This window comes from Sprattus sprattus, assembly GCF_963457725.1.
Source record: "Sprattus sprattus genome assembly, chromosome: 19".
Lineage (NCBI taxonomy): Eukaryota > Metazoa > Chordata > Actinopteri > Clupeiformes > Clupeidae > Sprattus > Sprattus sprattus.
In genome coordinates, this window is record NC_137917.1 from 5,336,277 (window position 1) to 5,349,416 (window position 13,140).

At 45.4% G+C, this 13,140-nt stretch overlaps 1 protein-coding gene across 1 annotated transcript in view; it reads right to left on the reverse strand.

The window, feature by feature from the left end:
* Positions 1-3,633: 3,633 nt before the first annotated feature.
* Positions 3,634-13,140, reverse strand: part of scap (SREBF chaperone) — a gene marked incomplete at its 3' end in the record, with an annotated part of 28,386 nt that continues 18,879 nt past the window's right edge. The window contains exons 15-23 of the mRNA XM_080857290.1: positions 8,622-8,823; positions 8,242-8,357; positions 6,002-6,518; positions 5,805-5,890; positions 5,509-5,591; positions 4,940-5,106; positions 4,641-4,721; positions 4,266-4,472; positions 3,634-3,879 (exon numbers count right to left, since the gene is read on the reverse strand). Of these exons, the coding sequence (XP_080713416.1) occupies positions 3,634-3,879; positions 4,266-4,472; positions 4,641-4,721; positions 4,940-5,106; positions 5,509-5,591; positions 5,805-5,890; positions 6,002-6,518; positions 8,242-8,357; positions 8,622-8,823 (1,705 nt within the window). The remainder of the gene's footprint in view (positions 3,880-4,265; positions 4,473-4,640; positions 4,722-4,939; positions 5,107-5,508; positions 5,592-5,804; positions 5,891-6,001; positions 6,519-8,241; positions 8,358-8,621; positions 8,824-13,140) is intronic.

Here is a 13,140-nt window from a genome sequence, read left to right on the forward strand (position 1 = left end):
CCTCAAATCCTCAACACAATCAACCCTGGCTACGAGAGAACACGTCTCCTGCCAGTCAGGTCCGTTTAAAATTCTCCTTGGGTTGTTTCAACTTCCGTTGAAGGTGACTTCTCATTAGTAGAGAAAATTAGGTTATCTTTTTTTCCCCCCACAAATAAATTCCAGGTTTTTAAAAGGTTATATATATAGTAATCTTCATCTTAGAAGATTACGATTATTATTTTGCCAGCAGTAAGTTATAGGCTCAATATTTCAGTCAAGCTGCCAATTTTCCCCTAACTTGGAAAAAGGTAGATGTACCTACTGTACACCTAAATGATTAAAAGGTACAACAGCTCAAAGGTTGATACCATAAATGATACCACATTTGGCCAAAATTGATATCAAAGTGATGAGATGTTCCAAGTATTGCATCACTGAGGTATATACAGTCCCAATTGGGTGGAGAGTGGCTGTAGCTACTCCTCATCAGACCATCCACATAACTAGCCTTGGTCCTCTTATTGGATTCAGTGAATACTGACTAAAGGGTATTAATTGAACCTGAGTGAGCCATGCCTACCATGGTGGTCAGATGCCACACATGGAGACCCCCTGAAATGGCCACTGGGATTTTAGACAAGAAAAAAATCCAGGTTGGATCCTGTTCACTCGAAGTAACACACACAACCGTTGCCTGCACACAAACAAGGAGAAGGAAAAGGAAGAAAACATAGCCGAGTAACACAGCCTGTGACAATGGCATGGTCCCCTACATTGACAGCTTCTATACAGTGCATTGGACATTTGTCCCACAAGGAGCCTATGACATTGGGCGCAGGATATAAATTCAAACCCACCGCACTGGATTATGGGTGAATTCATGTCTCCAAATGCAGCCAGATTATCACACATATAATTCAAGGCCATTCTACATCCCACCTAATTGAACAGTCAGCCTAGCACCAATTACAGACCAGTCATGTGGTACTGAGCACACACAAACCAGTTATCTGCAGGGCAGCATTCTGGTTGTGTGGTACAAATCGAATAATCAAAAACATCTGAGGAATGCTATGGCTTGGCTGGCTTCAGGTGGTGATGGTGTTGCTGTTGTTTGTAGCTAAACTGTAAAGCTAAAGCTGACTGAGTGTTACTCGACTGTCAGGGTCTCAACCACTTTTTTGAGAATTTTTCACCACACTATATAAGAGACCATCAGGGAAACAAACCATGAAAACAAAAGTGCCACTGTCCCATCCCCCCTACCAAGACACAATTCACATTTCAACCAAAATCACTCTGGTTTGGAGAACCTTAAAAAAACAAACAAACAATAATTTATACTAATAAAAAAAAAAAAATCTAAAAACAAACAAAACAAAAAAGAAAACAAGAAAAAAATATCTAAAGCTTTCTCTGTCACTATTTACATTGAAAAAAGCTAATAAATTACAATAGACTTTGCTGTCTGTTCTGTGCGTTCCTACTTGCTTGTATGGGTGTTCTTGCTTTCCAAACCAATCAAATCCAAATAAGTAAACCTTGCTGTTCACTAAGCTGTTCTGCACTACTAAGCGTCCAAACAACCATTGGATACCATTCAAATAGCTTAAAAAGGTGCTTTAAATAACTACTTTTGTGATCCTTTGAGGACCAGAAGAAATGTGGACAAATGGCATTTGAGAATATGTGTAATTTGTTATTAGTGTATTAATGTCTCCACTTACATATCTGGATTGAATGTGCAAATGTTAATGTGTTGTAAATGTTAGTGTTTTGAGTGTGCATGTTAAATGAGACTTTATGGGTAGTGTGTGTACGTGAATGTGGGTTTGTGTGACTGCAGAATTGACTGCAGTTGTACATTCTCCTTCTGCTATTAGGCCTCGGCAGGTGGGTCTTCTTTAACGTCAATAAAACATTCTCCTAGGGACCAGTCAGCTCACGTGACACGAGAATAGAAAGGCTTATGCTTCACCTGGTCCACTCATCTCAGAAACCTCAAGCATGCTGTTGCTTACTAAAAACACTAAATACAGTAACTCTCATCTGGTCCCTGTCTATGATTTCATGATAGACCAATTCCCCTGGAACTACAACTGCTACAGTTGATCTCTGTAAACTGTTGAACTGGACTGGCCTGTCCTTCCAATCAGCCAATAAAAACATTGTTGGCAAGCAAATCAAGACCAACATGGAAAAAAAATACAGCTACAATCACTGTCTAAAGCTTTAGCTGGATAGCCAGTGTTTAGGTAGGCCTCCACACATTTTAATCCAACCAAAGCACAGAAGTAAGCACTAGCATGATATAGAGAGCAGCTTTATCGTGACCGACACAAACATATTATGATGATGAACGTCAACAGCACAAATATCCTCCAAGTCCACTGAATCAAGACTCTGGGCCTGGTCGTGGTTCCCAGGAGAACAACTACATGGTTGGAGAAGTAACCCACCCACCGACGATAAGGACCCTGACTCAACTGTAATCTAAACTCTCAGCTCCTGTTGATATTCATTTTATACTCATTGTCGTATTATTAAATGTTTACGTTCATCAATTAAAAGATTAGATTTTTTACATTAACACTTCTGACCTCGTCTCCTTTAATTATTATGCAAGAGGCAAGGGTCAAGTTTAGCAGTTTCATACAAATTGTGTTAAAATTGTTTAGAAATCCATCACTAATAAATAATAGATTTAACCATTTAAAAAAAAGAAGAAATAACAACCCCCCCTGGAGGTATCAATGATTACAGTATCTTTCAATCCATCACACACACACACATACACATACACACACACATACACACACACCACGCAAACATATAGCTTTAGATTTTGTTCATCAACAGTGACTTATTTTGCATTTCCAAACACCATTACCTTCTTATTCATCCCTGGCAAACACACACACAATCTGCACACACACACACACTCACACCTTTATCGCATTCACCCTGGTGCTAGTGACTGCTGCCCATGGGCGTACAGCTGCAAACCCTTCCCAGCCGTGGGTCCACCACACTAAGGGCAGGCTGCTCCACTCTGATGAGACCTGTGGCTGGCCTACACTGCATGGCCTCCAGCAGCAGCAGCGTTCACACCATCCTCTGAGGAGTAGAAACACATTCTGCTGGAAGATGTCCATGCTCTACCAGAAAAAAAAAACTAACAAAATATACAAAACTGCTTTGAAAAAAGCTAGAGGCCAGCAGAAACAACAACAAAAAATAGCCCCCTCTGAGCCCCCACTCAAGGCAGTCATGCTGCATAGAGCGAGCCCCTCTGCAGAGGATGGAGTCTTTCCTTCTGCCTCGGACAGACTATTAATCTGCCTCTGCACATATATGTACAGAGACGGGACAGCAATGGAAGAATGCTACACACACACACACAGTCTCCCCTCCCCTGCCTGTGTGTCAGAGAAGGATGATGGGGGCCACGTCTGATGTGATAAAAAAAAAAAAAAAAAAAGTGAAAGCTCAAACTGCAGCTGAGACAGAAAGGCAGTCAGACAGACAGACAGACAGACATTTTTAAAAAAGAGAGTGAGAGACAGTGTCATCAGTGCAGTCAGGCTGTAGCAGTGGTCCAGCCTGAGAGAGGTCCCTCTATCTGTCCTCTCTTCTTCCTCCTGAGCATGCTCAGTCCAGCTTCTCCAGAACTGAGGGCACGTAGACGAGGCTGAGCTCGTTGCCAAAGTCACAGACGATAGCGGCGTTGTCCAGCACCAGCAGCTGCCGCACGCTCTGGCCCTCGCTGCTCTGGCCCAGGTACACAGTCTGCAGCAGGTCCCCAAAGTTCAGGTCCCAGAAGGACACGCAGCCCTGGCCACCTGTCACCAGCAGGCTCTCGGAGATCACCCCCAGACTGGCCCCACAGCCCACCTCCTGAGAGGGAGGGAGAGAGAAAGAAAGAGAGAGGGAGGGAGATATATAGGGAGAGAGACAGAGAGAGAGAGGGAGGGAGATATATAGGGAGAGAGACAGAGAGAGGGAGAGAAAGATGGGGTGGAGAATAGGATGAATTTGACCATATTAGCCACCACTCAAGTTAATGACGACGTTTATAAGTGAAGCATGGCACTCTTCTATAGGCACACATGAACATACACAACAACACACAGTACAACCAACTCACAATGTGGGCTATATATATACTGTATATTCACTAATGACTCAATTGAGAATACAACAGGAATGCACCCACTCACACTCATACAGACACATATACTCTCACACACACACACACACACGCACACACACGCTGCACCCACCTGCTGAATGGAGTAGAGCTTGATGCCAGTGCTGCGGTCCCAGATGCAGATGAGGTCGTCCAGCCCACTGCTGATCACACAGGAAGTAGTGCACACCAGCGAGGTCACGTCGCCACGGTGACCATAGACGTGACTCACCCGGCTGCCCGTCAGGACGTCCCACAAGCAGATGGCTCCATCCTGCCCCCCACTGGCCAGAACCATGGTCTGCAGCAACATCAGGAGTTCTTCATTTACATACAACAAAGCTAGGCCCTGACATTGACTTTCTCCATGTTTCATATGGTGCAGAACACTAGTCAGTACCCGTGAGTAAAGCTCTAGGTGATGAGTATGGTTAGTCCAGGTGACCTGCTCTGGGTTAGGTTACCTCACCTGGTCTATGTAGATGGCAGTGATGCCTCCAGAATGGCCCTGCAGGGTGAAGAGACAGCAGGAGTCCTCCAAACGGTACACCTGACAAAGAGAAGACAACTCTCAGCTCAAAGAGTGTGTGTGTGCGTGTCTGTGCGTGTCTGTGCGTGTCTGTGCGTGTCTGTGTGAGTGAGGATCTGTGTGTGTGTGTGTGTGTGTGTGTGTGTGTGTGAGTGAGTGAGTGAGTATCTATGTGTGTATGTGTGTGTGTGTGTGAGTGTGAGTGAGTATCTGTCAGTGTGTGTGTGTGTGGCCCTCACCCTGACTGTGTGGTCTTGGCTCCCAGTGACCACCCTGCCGGCGGCGGCCTTGAGCACAGTGATGGGCTTCTGATGGGCACACTGCACAGAGCGCGTGAGCTGGCAGCTGATCACATCCTCACTGCTGTAACACGGCGAGGGGGGCAGACTGCCACGCCCTGGAGGGCCTGCAGCAACAACACCAACCATTACATCACTACATATACCTCCAGACACACACATGAAACATAACACAACATTACACATGTGCGCCCAACCATTACATCACTACATGTACCTCCGCACACACAAACGAAACATAACACAACATGGTTACAGACACACCAATACACATGTGCACACACTCATGCATAGGAAGCACAAAGCCATCCATTCACACAAGGCCCAGGGGAGACAAACAGAAGGAGATGAAATGTACTCCATCTTTACACGTGTAGAGAACACATTTAAAATCACCAGCTAAAACCTGATGGCTGCTGCACACAGATAAACCCACTTGCTAAATCTCACTGGTGTTACAGACACACACAGGTGAACATGACATTAAGTAGAGCCTATGTTGCACCCACCACGATACTGAAGCAAGCCAAGAGGCTTGTTAATGTCCACGGTGAAGAAATCTAGTGATCCATTCAACCGGGCTGCTACAATCCTGCAACACAAACCCAAAACCATCAGTCTGTGTTATTTATTTAGGTAGGCCTTTTCTAGCCTTTTGATTGGTAGGACAGTGGAGAGCACTGATGTCTTCACCTAAACCACTGCATCATGTGAATACATATGTGTGTGTATGTGAGTGAGCAAATATATATTTTTGTGTGTGTGTGTGTGTGTGTGTGTGTGTATGAGAGAGAGAGAGAGATACCTGTTGTTGAGGAAGGCCAGTGCGGTAATCCCTGAAACTCCTTCCTCATTGCTGCATCTCAAGGAGCCCTCCACTGCATCCCACAGCTAAGAGTGAAAACAAGAACACACATTTAACATGGATGTTTCTCATCACTACTCCCTCTATCCACTCTTTCCTCTCTCTCCCTCTCCCCCTATTACTCCCCTTCTACTTACCTCTAGTTTCCCACTGCTCCTCCCAGCTGCAATCAGGTTGCCCCTCAGTTCCATGGCCCACACGGAGCTGTCCCAGTCTGGGGGTCCGTGTACCAGGCGCTCCGGGGGAAGGACGGGCTGGTCCCCCAGGCTGTGGCGCCGTTGGTGGTAGTGGTGTTGGTGCTGATGCTGGTGCTGGTGCTGGGGAGGCGTGCCCACCGGTGTGTAGGCCAGAGGGGGCGAGGGCTCGTGCTCCTGGTACGCCCTCTCCACCAGCCCCCCAAAATCGTACCCGGCTGGCAGGTGCGCCTGGGAGGGGGGCATATCGCTGAAGTTGGTGTCGATGAGCTGCGTCAGGTCGGGCTGGTCCCCAAACAGGGCAGGGCGAGAGGGAGTCAGCCGTCGCCTCAGGGGATAGCCGTCCGCATCGGCGCAACCTCCTACCTCTCTCCCGTCCAGCCCACACAGACCATCGCATACAGGGTCCCAGCAGTCACGCTGCTCCCAACCACCACCACTGCTGCTGCAGCGACGCAGGCTACATCACAGACAGCACAGAGGCAAAATTACATGAGGCACAGTTACAGGAAACACAATTACAGGAGCCGCAGTGAGAGGAACCACAGCTACAGGAAACACAATTACAGGAGCCGCAGTGAGAGGAACCACAGTTACAGGAGCCACAATTACAGGATCCGCAGTGAGAGGAGCCACAATTACAGGAGCCGCAGTGAGAGGAACCACAGTTACAGGAGCCACAGTTACAGAAGCCGCAGTTACAGGAGCCGCAGTTACAGGGTCATCAGACCAACACAAGCACAAAGTATAATACCAAATCTACACAACACATCACCACAAGAACGGTCAGAAACCTCAAATAAGCCGAACATACAGTGAAACATCAGTGTGAGTGCACACTAGAGATGCGCGGTTGGCGGTTGCACCCGCGGACTCCGCGGTTAAACCGCGGATCGGGCGGGTGACGTGACAAAAAATAATATTTTAATTAAATTCGGGCGGGTGGCGGTTTACCCAACGAAATTCAAAATATCTACACATTGTTAAATGTCGTTACCTACATCCAAGCACATTTTTAAAATCATCAAATTTTCATCAGGCAGTAAATTGGCCTAGTTCCGTGTATGCATACAAAGCAAACAAAGGAAGCAAAAAAGTTCAAATTAAGTGACGATGCCTATCATGTCGCGTCTCTTTGCAACGCCGCAAACCTGCAAGCTATGAGTCAGCTGTCAGTATTGGAAGAAGCCTTACCGTGTCGTAGATGAAACTGCCTGGGTTATTTTGTTTCGTTAAGCTATTAGTTATATTTTAAAACAGCCAGTCATTGTAGCCTACCACTCGTGGAATAAGGAATTTCAAAGAGATGATGGAGTGATTTGACTCAGAAGTGACATTGGGCATTGGCAGCGCGAGATGTTCAGAACTTCTAGCTCAGTAACATCACCAGCTAAGAAAGAAGTTAAGAAAAATAGTCGGAAAACTTTGATTTGCAAGGCAAGCAGGCAAGTGTGGGGTTGTTACAGTATAAAGCCTACAATGCGGTGAAATTTCGGAATTAGGCTAACAGACTTTCCTTCTAAACTAAAAACAAGGCTATTTTACCATATTAAAATGGTGTACCAAATTGCGTTTTATTACAATGATAAAAAAGTGTAGGCCTACTAGCCTATGGTAAGGTCAGGTTTGCCAATGTGCTTGGCTATTTTAAAGTTTCTCCCTGAGCATCGATCGGAGACAGACGTCACTTCACTGATAATATTCTGGGGATAGGCTACAACATAGCCAATAGGCTTTCATACTAGGGGCTTTATCCTTTAAATATCTTTGCGGCATTGGATCAGTCTCCTTTCAAGAACAGGCAAGAACTTTCTTGCGCCTATACCTAAAAACAACAGGCGGATGGCGGGCGGGTGCGGTTTTGAAAATTGGTCAAAAAAATTGGTGCGGATGGATAGCGGACGGATCATGCGTTTTGTGATGCGGTTGCGGATGAAATAATAGCCCATCCGCGCATCTCTAGTGCACACACTGTGACACGTAAGGACACGTAAATCTTAATGTGACCTTGTGTGACCTTTATGACCTAAAACACACCCCTGTGACATTCAAGAACAGAGCAATACAATGTTATAACCTTTAAATACCAACATGTGCCGTTTATTAACATCAGGATGTAGCTGTGTTAAATTGACTGAACATGACAGGCCTCAGTTTGTAATGAGATGGGGATATGGTCTTACCCATGGTTGGGGATGACTGTGAGGCAGTCTCCAGTCTGGGCATCCCACACACGGATCTGTCCTGCCAGACAGCAGCTGGCCAGCAGCATCCCGTCACTGGCTAGACACTCAATATCCTGCAGACAACAGACATTTACACTCACACCTGAGCAACTGTTCACTCCGTATTTAAGCTGATGTCACAATCAATAAGCGTACATTTTCTAAAAAGCGTAGGCCTGTAATTTTAACATTGTGGCATTCTGCAGGCAATTTGATGAAAAAAGATACACAGTTAATCAATGCCATCAAGATACTGTTTGGTGGTGGTTGGCGTGCGTCTGTGTCTTTGTGTGTGAGTGTGTGTGTGTGTATGTGTGTGTGTGTGTGTGTGTGCCTACCATGCTGTGTCCTCTCAGCAACAGTGGTGAGATTTCGCTGATGGGTGGAGAATACCCGTACTCATCGCAGGGCAGGTCTCCACGGCGACGTCTCCCATGTGGTACCCCGTTCTGGCCGTAGTTCCGTGGGCAAAGCACACGGTACAGACAGAAGAGCATCAGGACCAGAACCACCCCTGCAAACAGACCCAGAGCTGCCACTCTGAGAGGAGAGAGAGAGAGAGTGAGAGAGAGAGAGAGAGAGTGTGAGAGAGAGAGAGAGAGAGAGAGGTAAACTATACAGTTTTTATCCTCAAGATCTCAAAACCCCACATTCTGAGTGCTCCTCCAAAGCAATTTCTACTGTGTCTAGCCCCCACGAAAGTGGAAAATAGTTAAACTTAACTTGTTGACTTTACCCAATCATTCTCTGAGGTAGTTCTTAACAGTACGGATGTTCTATGTATTTGCCCAGTTAGAATGTTTTTAGCCCGAAATAACTGCAGCTTTCCGTTGACCTGCATTGGTTGGCTTAGTCAGTTTTGCCCTGACCCAAAAACCCTTTGTGGGCAATGCAGCCTCTACGTTTATATGTCCATTTCTGGTGGTAGTTCTGGCGCTGTTCCAAGTTTGCCGTTGTAAACCTAGAGATATAGTAGACAGGCGCTTAGCAAACAGAGGCAGGTGATACCATAGATATAGGAATATCTATAGGTTATCCCCCCTCCCCCCACCTTCACAGTATTGATGTCTTCTCTTCCAGTAGGCTGCAAACATGCAACAGATGGTGGATAAATATGAGATCTATTCAGTACATCAGAGCCTGAATTCTATGGTACAATCCATGGATCTGAACATGATTTTTTGCTTCGATGTTGTCAATAAAGTCAATGTTAACTTGCAGGTTGGATTGCTAACTTCATTAATGAGTTTTGCAGATTTGCAACTCTTTAAATATAAAATATTTACTGTTCCATATGCATTTGGCTTTTCACTTTTTTTTGATATATTGTTTCTCAATCTATCAAACCTTACGTAACATAAGAATAAGTTAGATTTTTGTTTTGAATTCAAGTTTTGTAAGTTTGAGTTGATTTTGAGTAAGTTTGCTTAACTTTGAGTCAATGTACACAAGTGCACAAACAAACAAAAATACACACAGACACATAATTATGGTGTTAATGGAGCTTTGATTGCTCCTTGTTCCATCACTACCATATTACATCTAAACCCTGGTGCATCTGTTATAGGACATTAAGTTCAATCATTAACCAGCCTTGACCAATGTGTTAAATCAGCCAGAAAAACTATACAGCAAACAGACACATACCGTCCTCGTTCACTCACGGTCTACAGCATACGGCTTATGACTCATTATACAACAGATCAATTTCTGATTGAACAAGAGGGCGATCCCACTCAGACTCTTCACTGCAAGTAATCCCTCCGTGTTTGATATAATTGTGTAGATGACCATCAGGGTGTCCCAGGGAGATGTCAATGAATGTCAAAGATGTCTAGCCTGCTTGGAAAACTTCACATAGATGAGCAGGGCAGGAGGAGGCTTTACCACAAGAATTTGGGGAAGCGGAAGATGAGGTTAATGAGATATTGAGGTTAATGCGATATTAAATAAGCTGGGTGACGATATATAAAAGGTATGAAGACAGAATAGATACATTTCAGCAGTGTCTAAAGGATATATTGGGCTCCTCTCTCAGCAGCGAAGAGGGTTTGCGTTCCTCTATCAATGTGAGCATTGTAGACTGCCTGCATCATGGAGACAAGAGGTGGGCTGAAATATTAAAAGACCTGTTCAGTAGAAGTTCACACAGGGTGTGGAGACAGGCTGCTATACCAGCTCCAGAAGAAAAGCCTCAAACCAGTGACAGGCTTGTGGGGGCTCTGGGAACAGAGTGGAAGCTCCGAGTCTCCTATTGGCCAAGGATTTCCCTACATTTGGAGGGTCCACAAGCATCATGCATGTTACAGACTTTATGGAACAATGCGAGAGTGTGTCCTTACTACTGTTAAGCAATCGGAAGGTACTGGAAACATTCGGACCCACCTGTAGTCTGGCTACCAGACAAAACTTAAAGAAACTGGGAAGAATTTAAAGCTGCTCTCATAAAAGTGTTTCTACAATCTGATTATCAGTTGGAGATAGAGGAACAGTTGCACGTGGCAGTCAACACTCCATCACAGTGTTTGAAGGACTTCTCTTATGACTATCCGCATGCCCACTCTTGCCCACGCAAGACATCTCCACACTTCTTGGGAACCCAATACAGACTAGGAGGCCTAGTGGTAATGCTGTGTTGGATAACGGGAGCACATTCACTCTTATCAGAGAAAGCTTGTGGAAACAGATTGCCCAAGAAGTGGGGACTGCCTGCAGCGCTGGCTTTCAGAATAGGCTAGAGGGCAGAGCTGGGGGAGGAAATACCACTGATGCTGAACCTGCATGACGTCATGTATAGAGTAGACTCCTATGTGTAAAAAGATGAACTTTTGCTCATGCCAGTTCTCCTGGGCTTAGATTTTCTCCTCACCAGTCAAACAACCATTCAACCTCGCCAAGGAAAGTGCTAGATGCCTGGGGGTGAGGCACAGCATTTCCTTATCAGAAACTCTCTAAGGTGGACTACAGGTGAGGTGAGGTCAGAGTAATGTTTCATAGGACCACATGATCATCTGTTGGCCTTAACACAGACTCCCAGGTCAAGGCTGTCCAACCCTTGCTGCGGAAGTAGAACACTGTTTGGAATGTGGAACTGGGCTCCACCTGCGGCGTCCAGCATCTAATTATAACCACCGAGGAAGTGCCTGCGGCTTACAGAACATCCCCTCAGAAACAGGCCATTATCCAAACACATACAGAAGATGTTATAAGTTAGTTCTGGTCCCCAAGCCGAACGGTTCATTCAGACTCTGTGTGAATTACAGACGTCTGAACGCTAAAACTTACCATGATGCCTACCCAACACCTATGGACCACGAGATTATGCATGGGGTGGCGTATTTCAGCACACTGGACTTGCAAAGTGGGTGTTGGCAAGTGACTATGGATGAAGAGAGCAAGACAAAATTCAATTAAATTTTATTTATATAGCGCCAATTAAACAATACAATTGTCTCAAGGCGATAAAAAGACTGCCCTCATAACTCCAGAAGGCTTTATACAATTTAAAATCCATGCCATTAGGTTTGAGAAACACTAGTGCCATCTTCCAACAGTGGATGGAACAAGGCTGGGGTGATGACATCATTGTTCTTTTTAAGACCCCAGAGCAGCCCTTGAGCTGGTTTGGATGCAACCAATGCCTGATCTGAGCTTCCAAATCCAAACGGACGCCAGTGACGTGGGGCTAAGAGAAACGGACGCTGACGACATGCTGCTAAGAGACTGACACCAGCGGCACGGGCCTAAGAGTAATGGAGCCTAGTTGTGCTTAGAGAGGTGGCAAAATAGCAACATTATTTGGAGGGTACCACTTTTGACCACAGTGCATTGGCTTGGGCCAGTAAAGGATACTGCAACATTGTACCAGATACTTTATCCCAAGCTCCTGTTATAGTAACGGAAAATGCCTGGGTGGCAATGGCAAAAAGCTACTGGGCAGACCTACCAACATATTCATCTGATATAGAACTGGCTCAGAAGAAAAATGTTCTTTGTGAGCAGGTCAGAGAGGCCAACCATCCAACCAAGGTTGGCAGGGTACACTACCAAGAGCAACAAGGGGGGTTGTACAGAGGAGTGCCATTAAGATATGTTGGTAGTGGTGGAGAAGGAATGAGGAAAACCCTGGTGGCCCACGATAAGGAAAGATGTGTGGAAATATGTGCAAAAATGTTGAGAGTACAAGAACATCCCAGATAAACCCTCAGGGAAGCTTCAACAGACAGATGTCACTGGCATGAACATGCTGTACATAAAACCACGCGTGTCACTGCGTCAGTCACTGCCTTGGTATGTTCTATTAAGGGCCCATAGAAGAGGGCATCTCCAAAAAGCCCCCTTACCTCGCACATTCAGTCCTGAAAAATCAGGTTGGAACAAAATTCAAATAAATGCAACAAAAAGCACAATCTGGGGTCTTCAAACTCAAACACAGCCAATGGGATATCTTTCAGCAACCCCACTCTCCCTCATGTTGTATTGTTGGATTAGAGCACGTTTTCCCAGGAGTCAAAGAAGACACACCTGAAATACCAGAACTTCCACTGTGGTCAGGTAACTGGTACTTGACAGTTGAGCACGTACACACACCCTCATACAGAGAAGATTAGCTCAAGAACACACCCCAGCACATCATGCATCAGGCTTCACAACACCCTTCTCCCCTTATCTCAGTCACTGAAAACAAGCAACCTCTCCATTAAGGTTGACATACTGTGCTATTAACATTTTATTTTAAATGTCCACCATGATGTTATATGGCATTAATGCCACTGTAAACAAAGAAGCAAGGATTTATATTATCCATTACCTCATGTGGACTAACAGCTATATGGCTACAGATTGGAGACGCAAGGC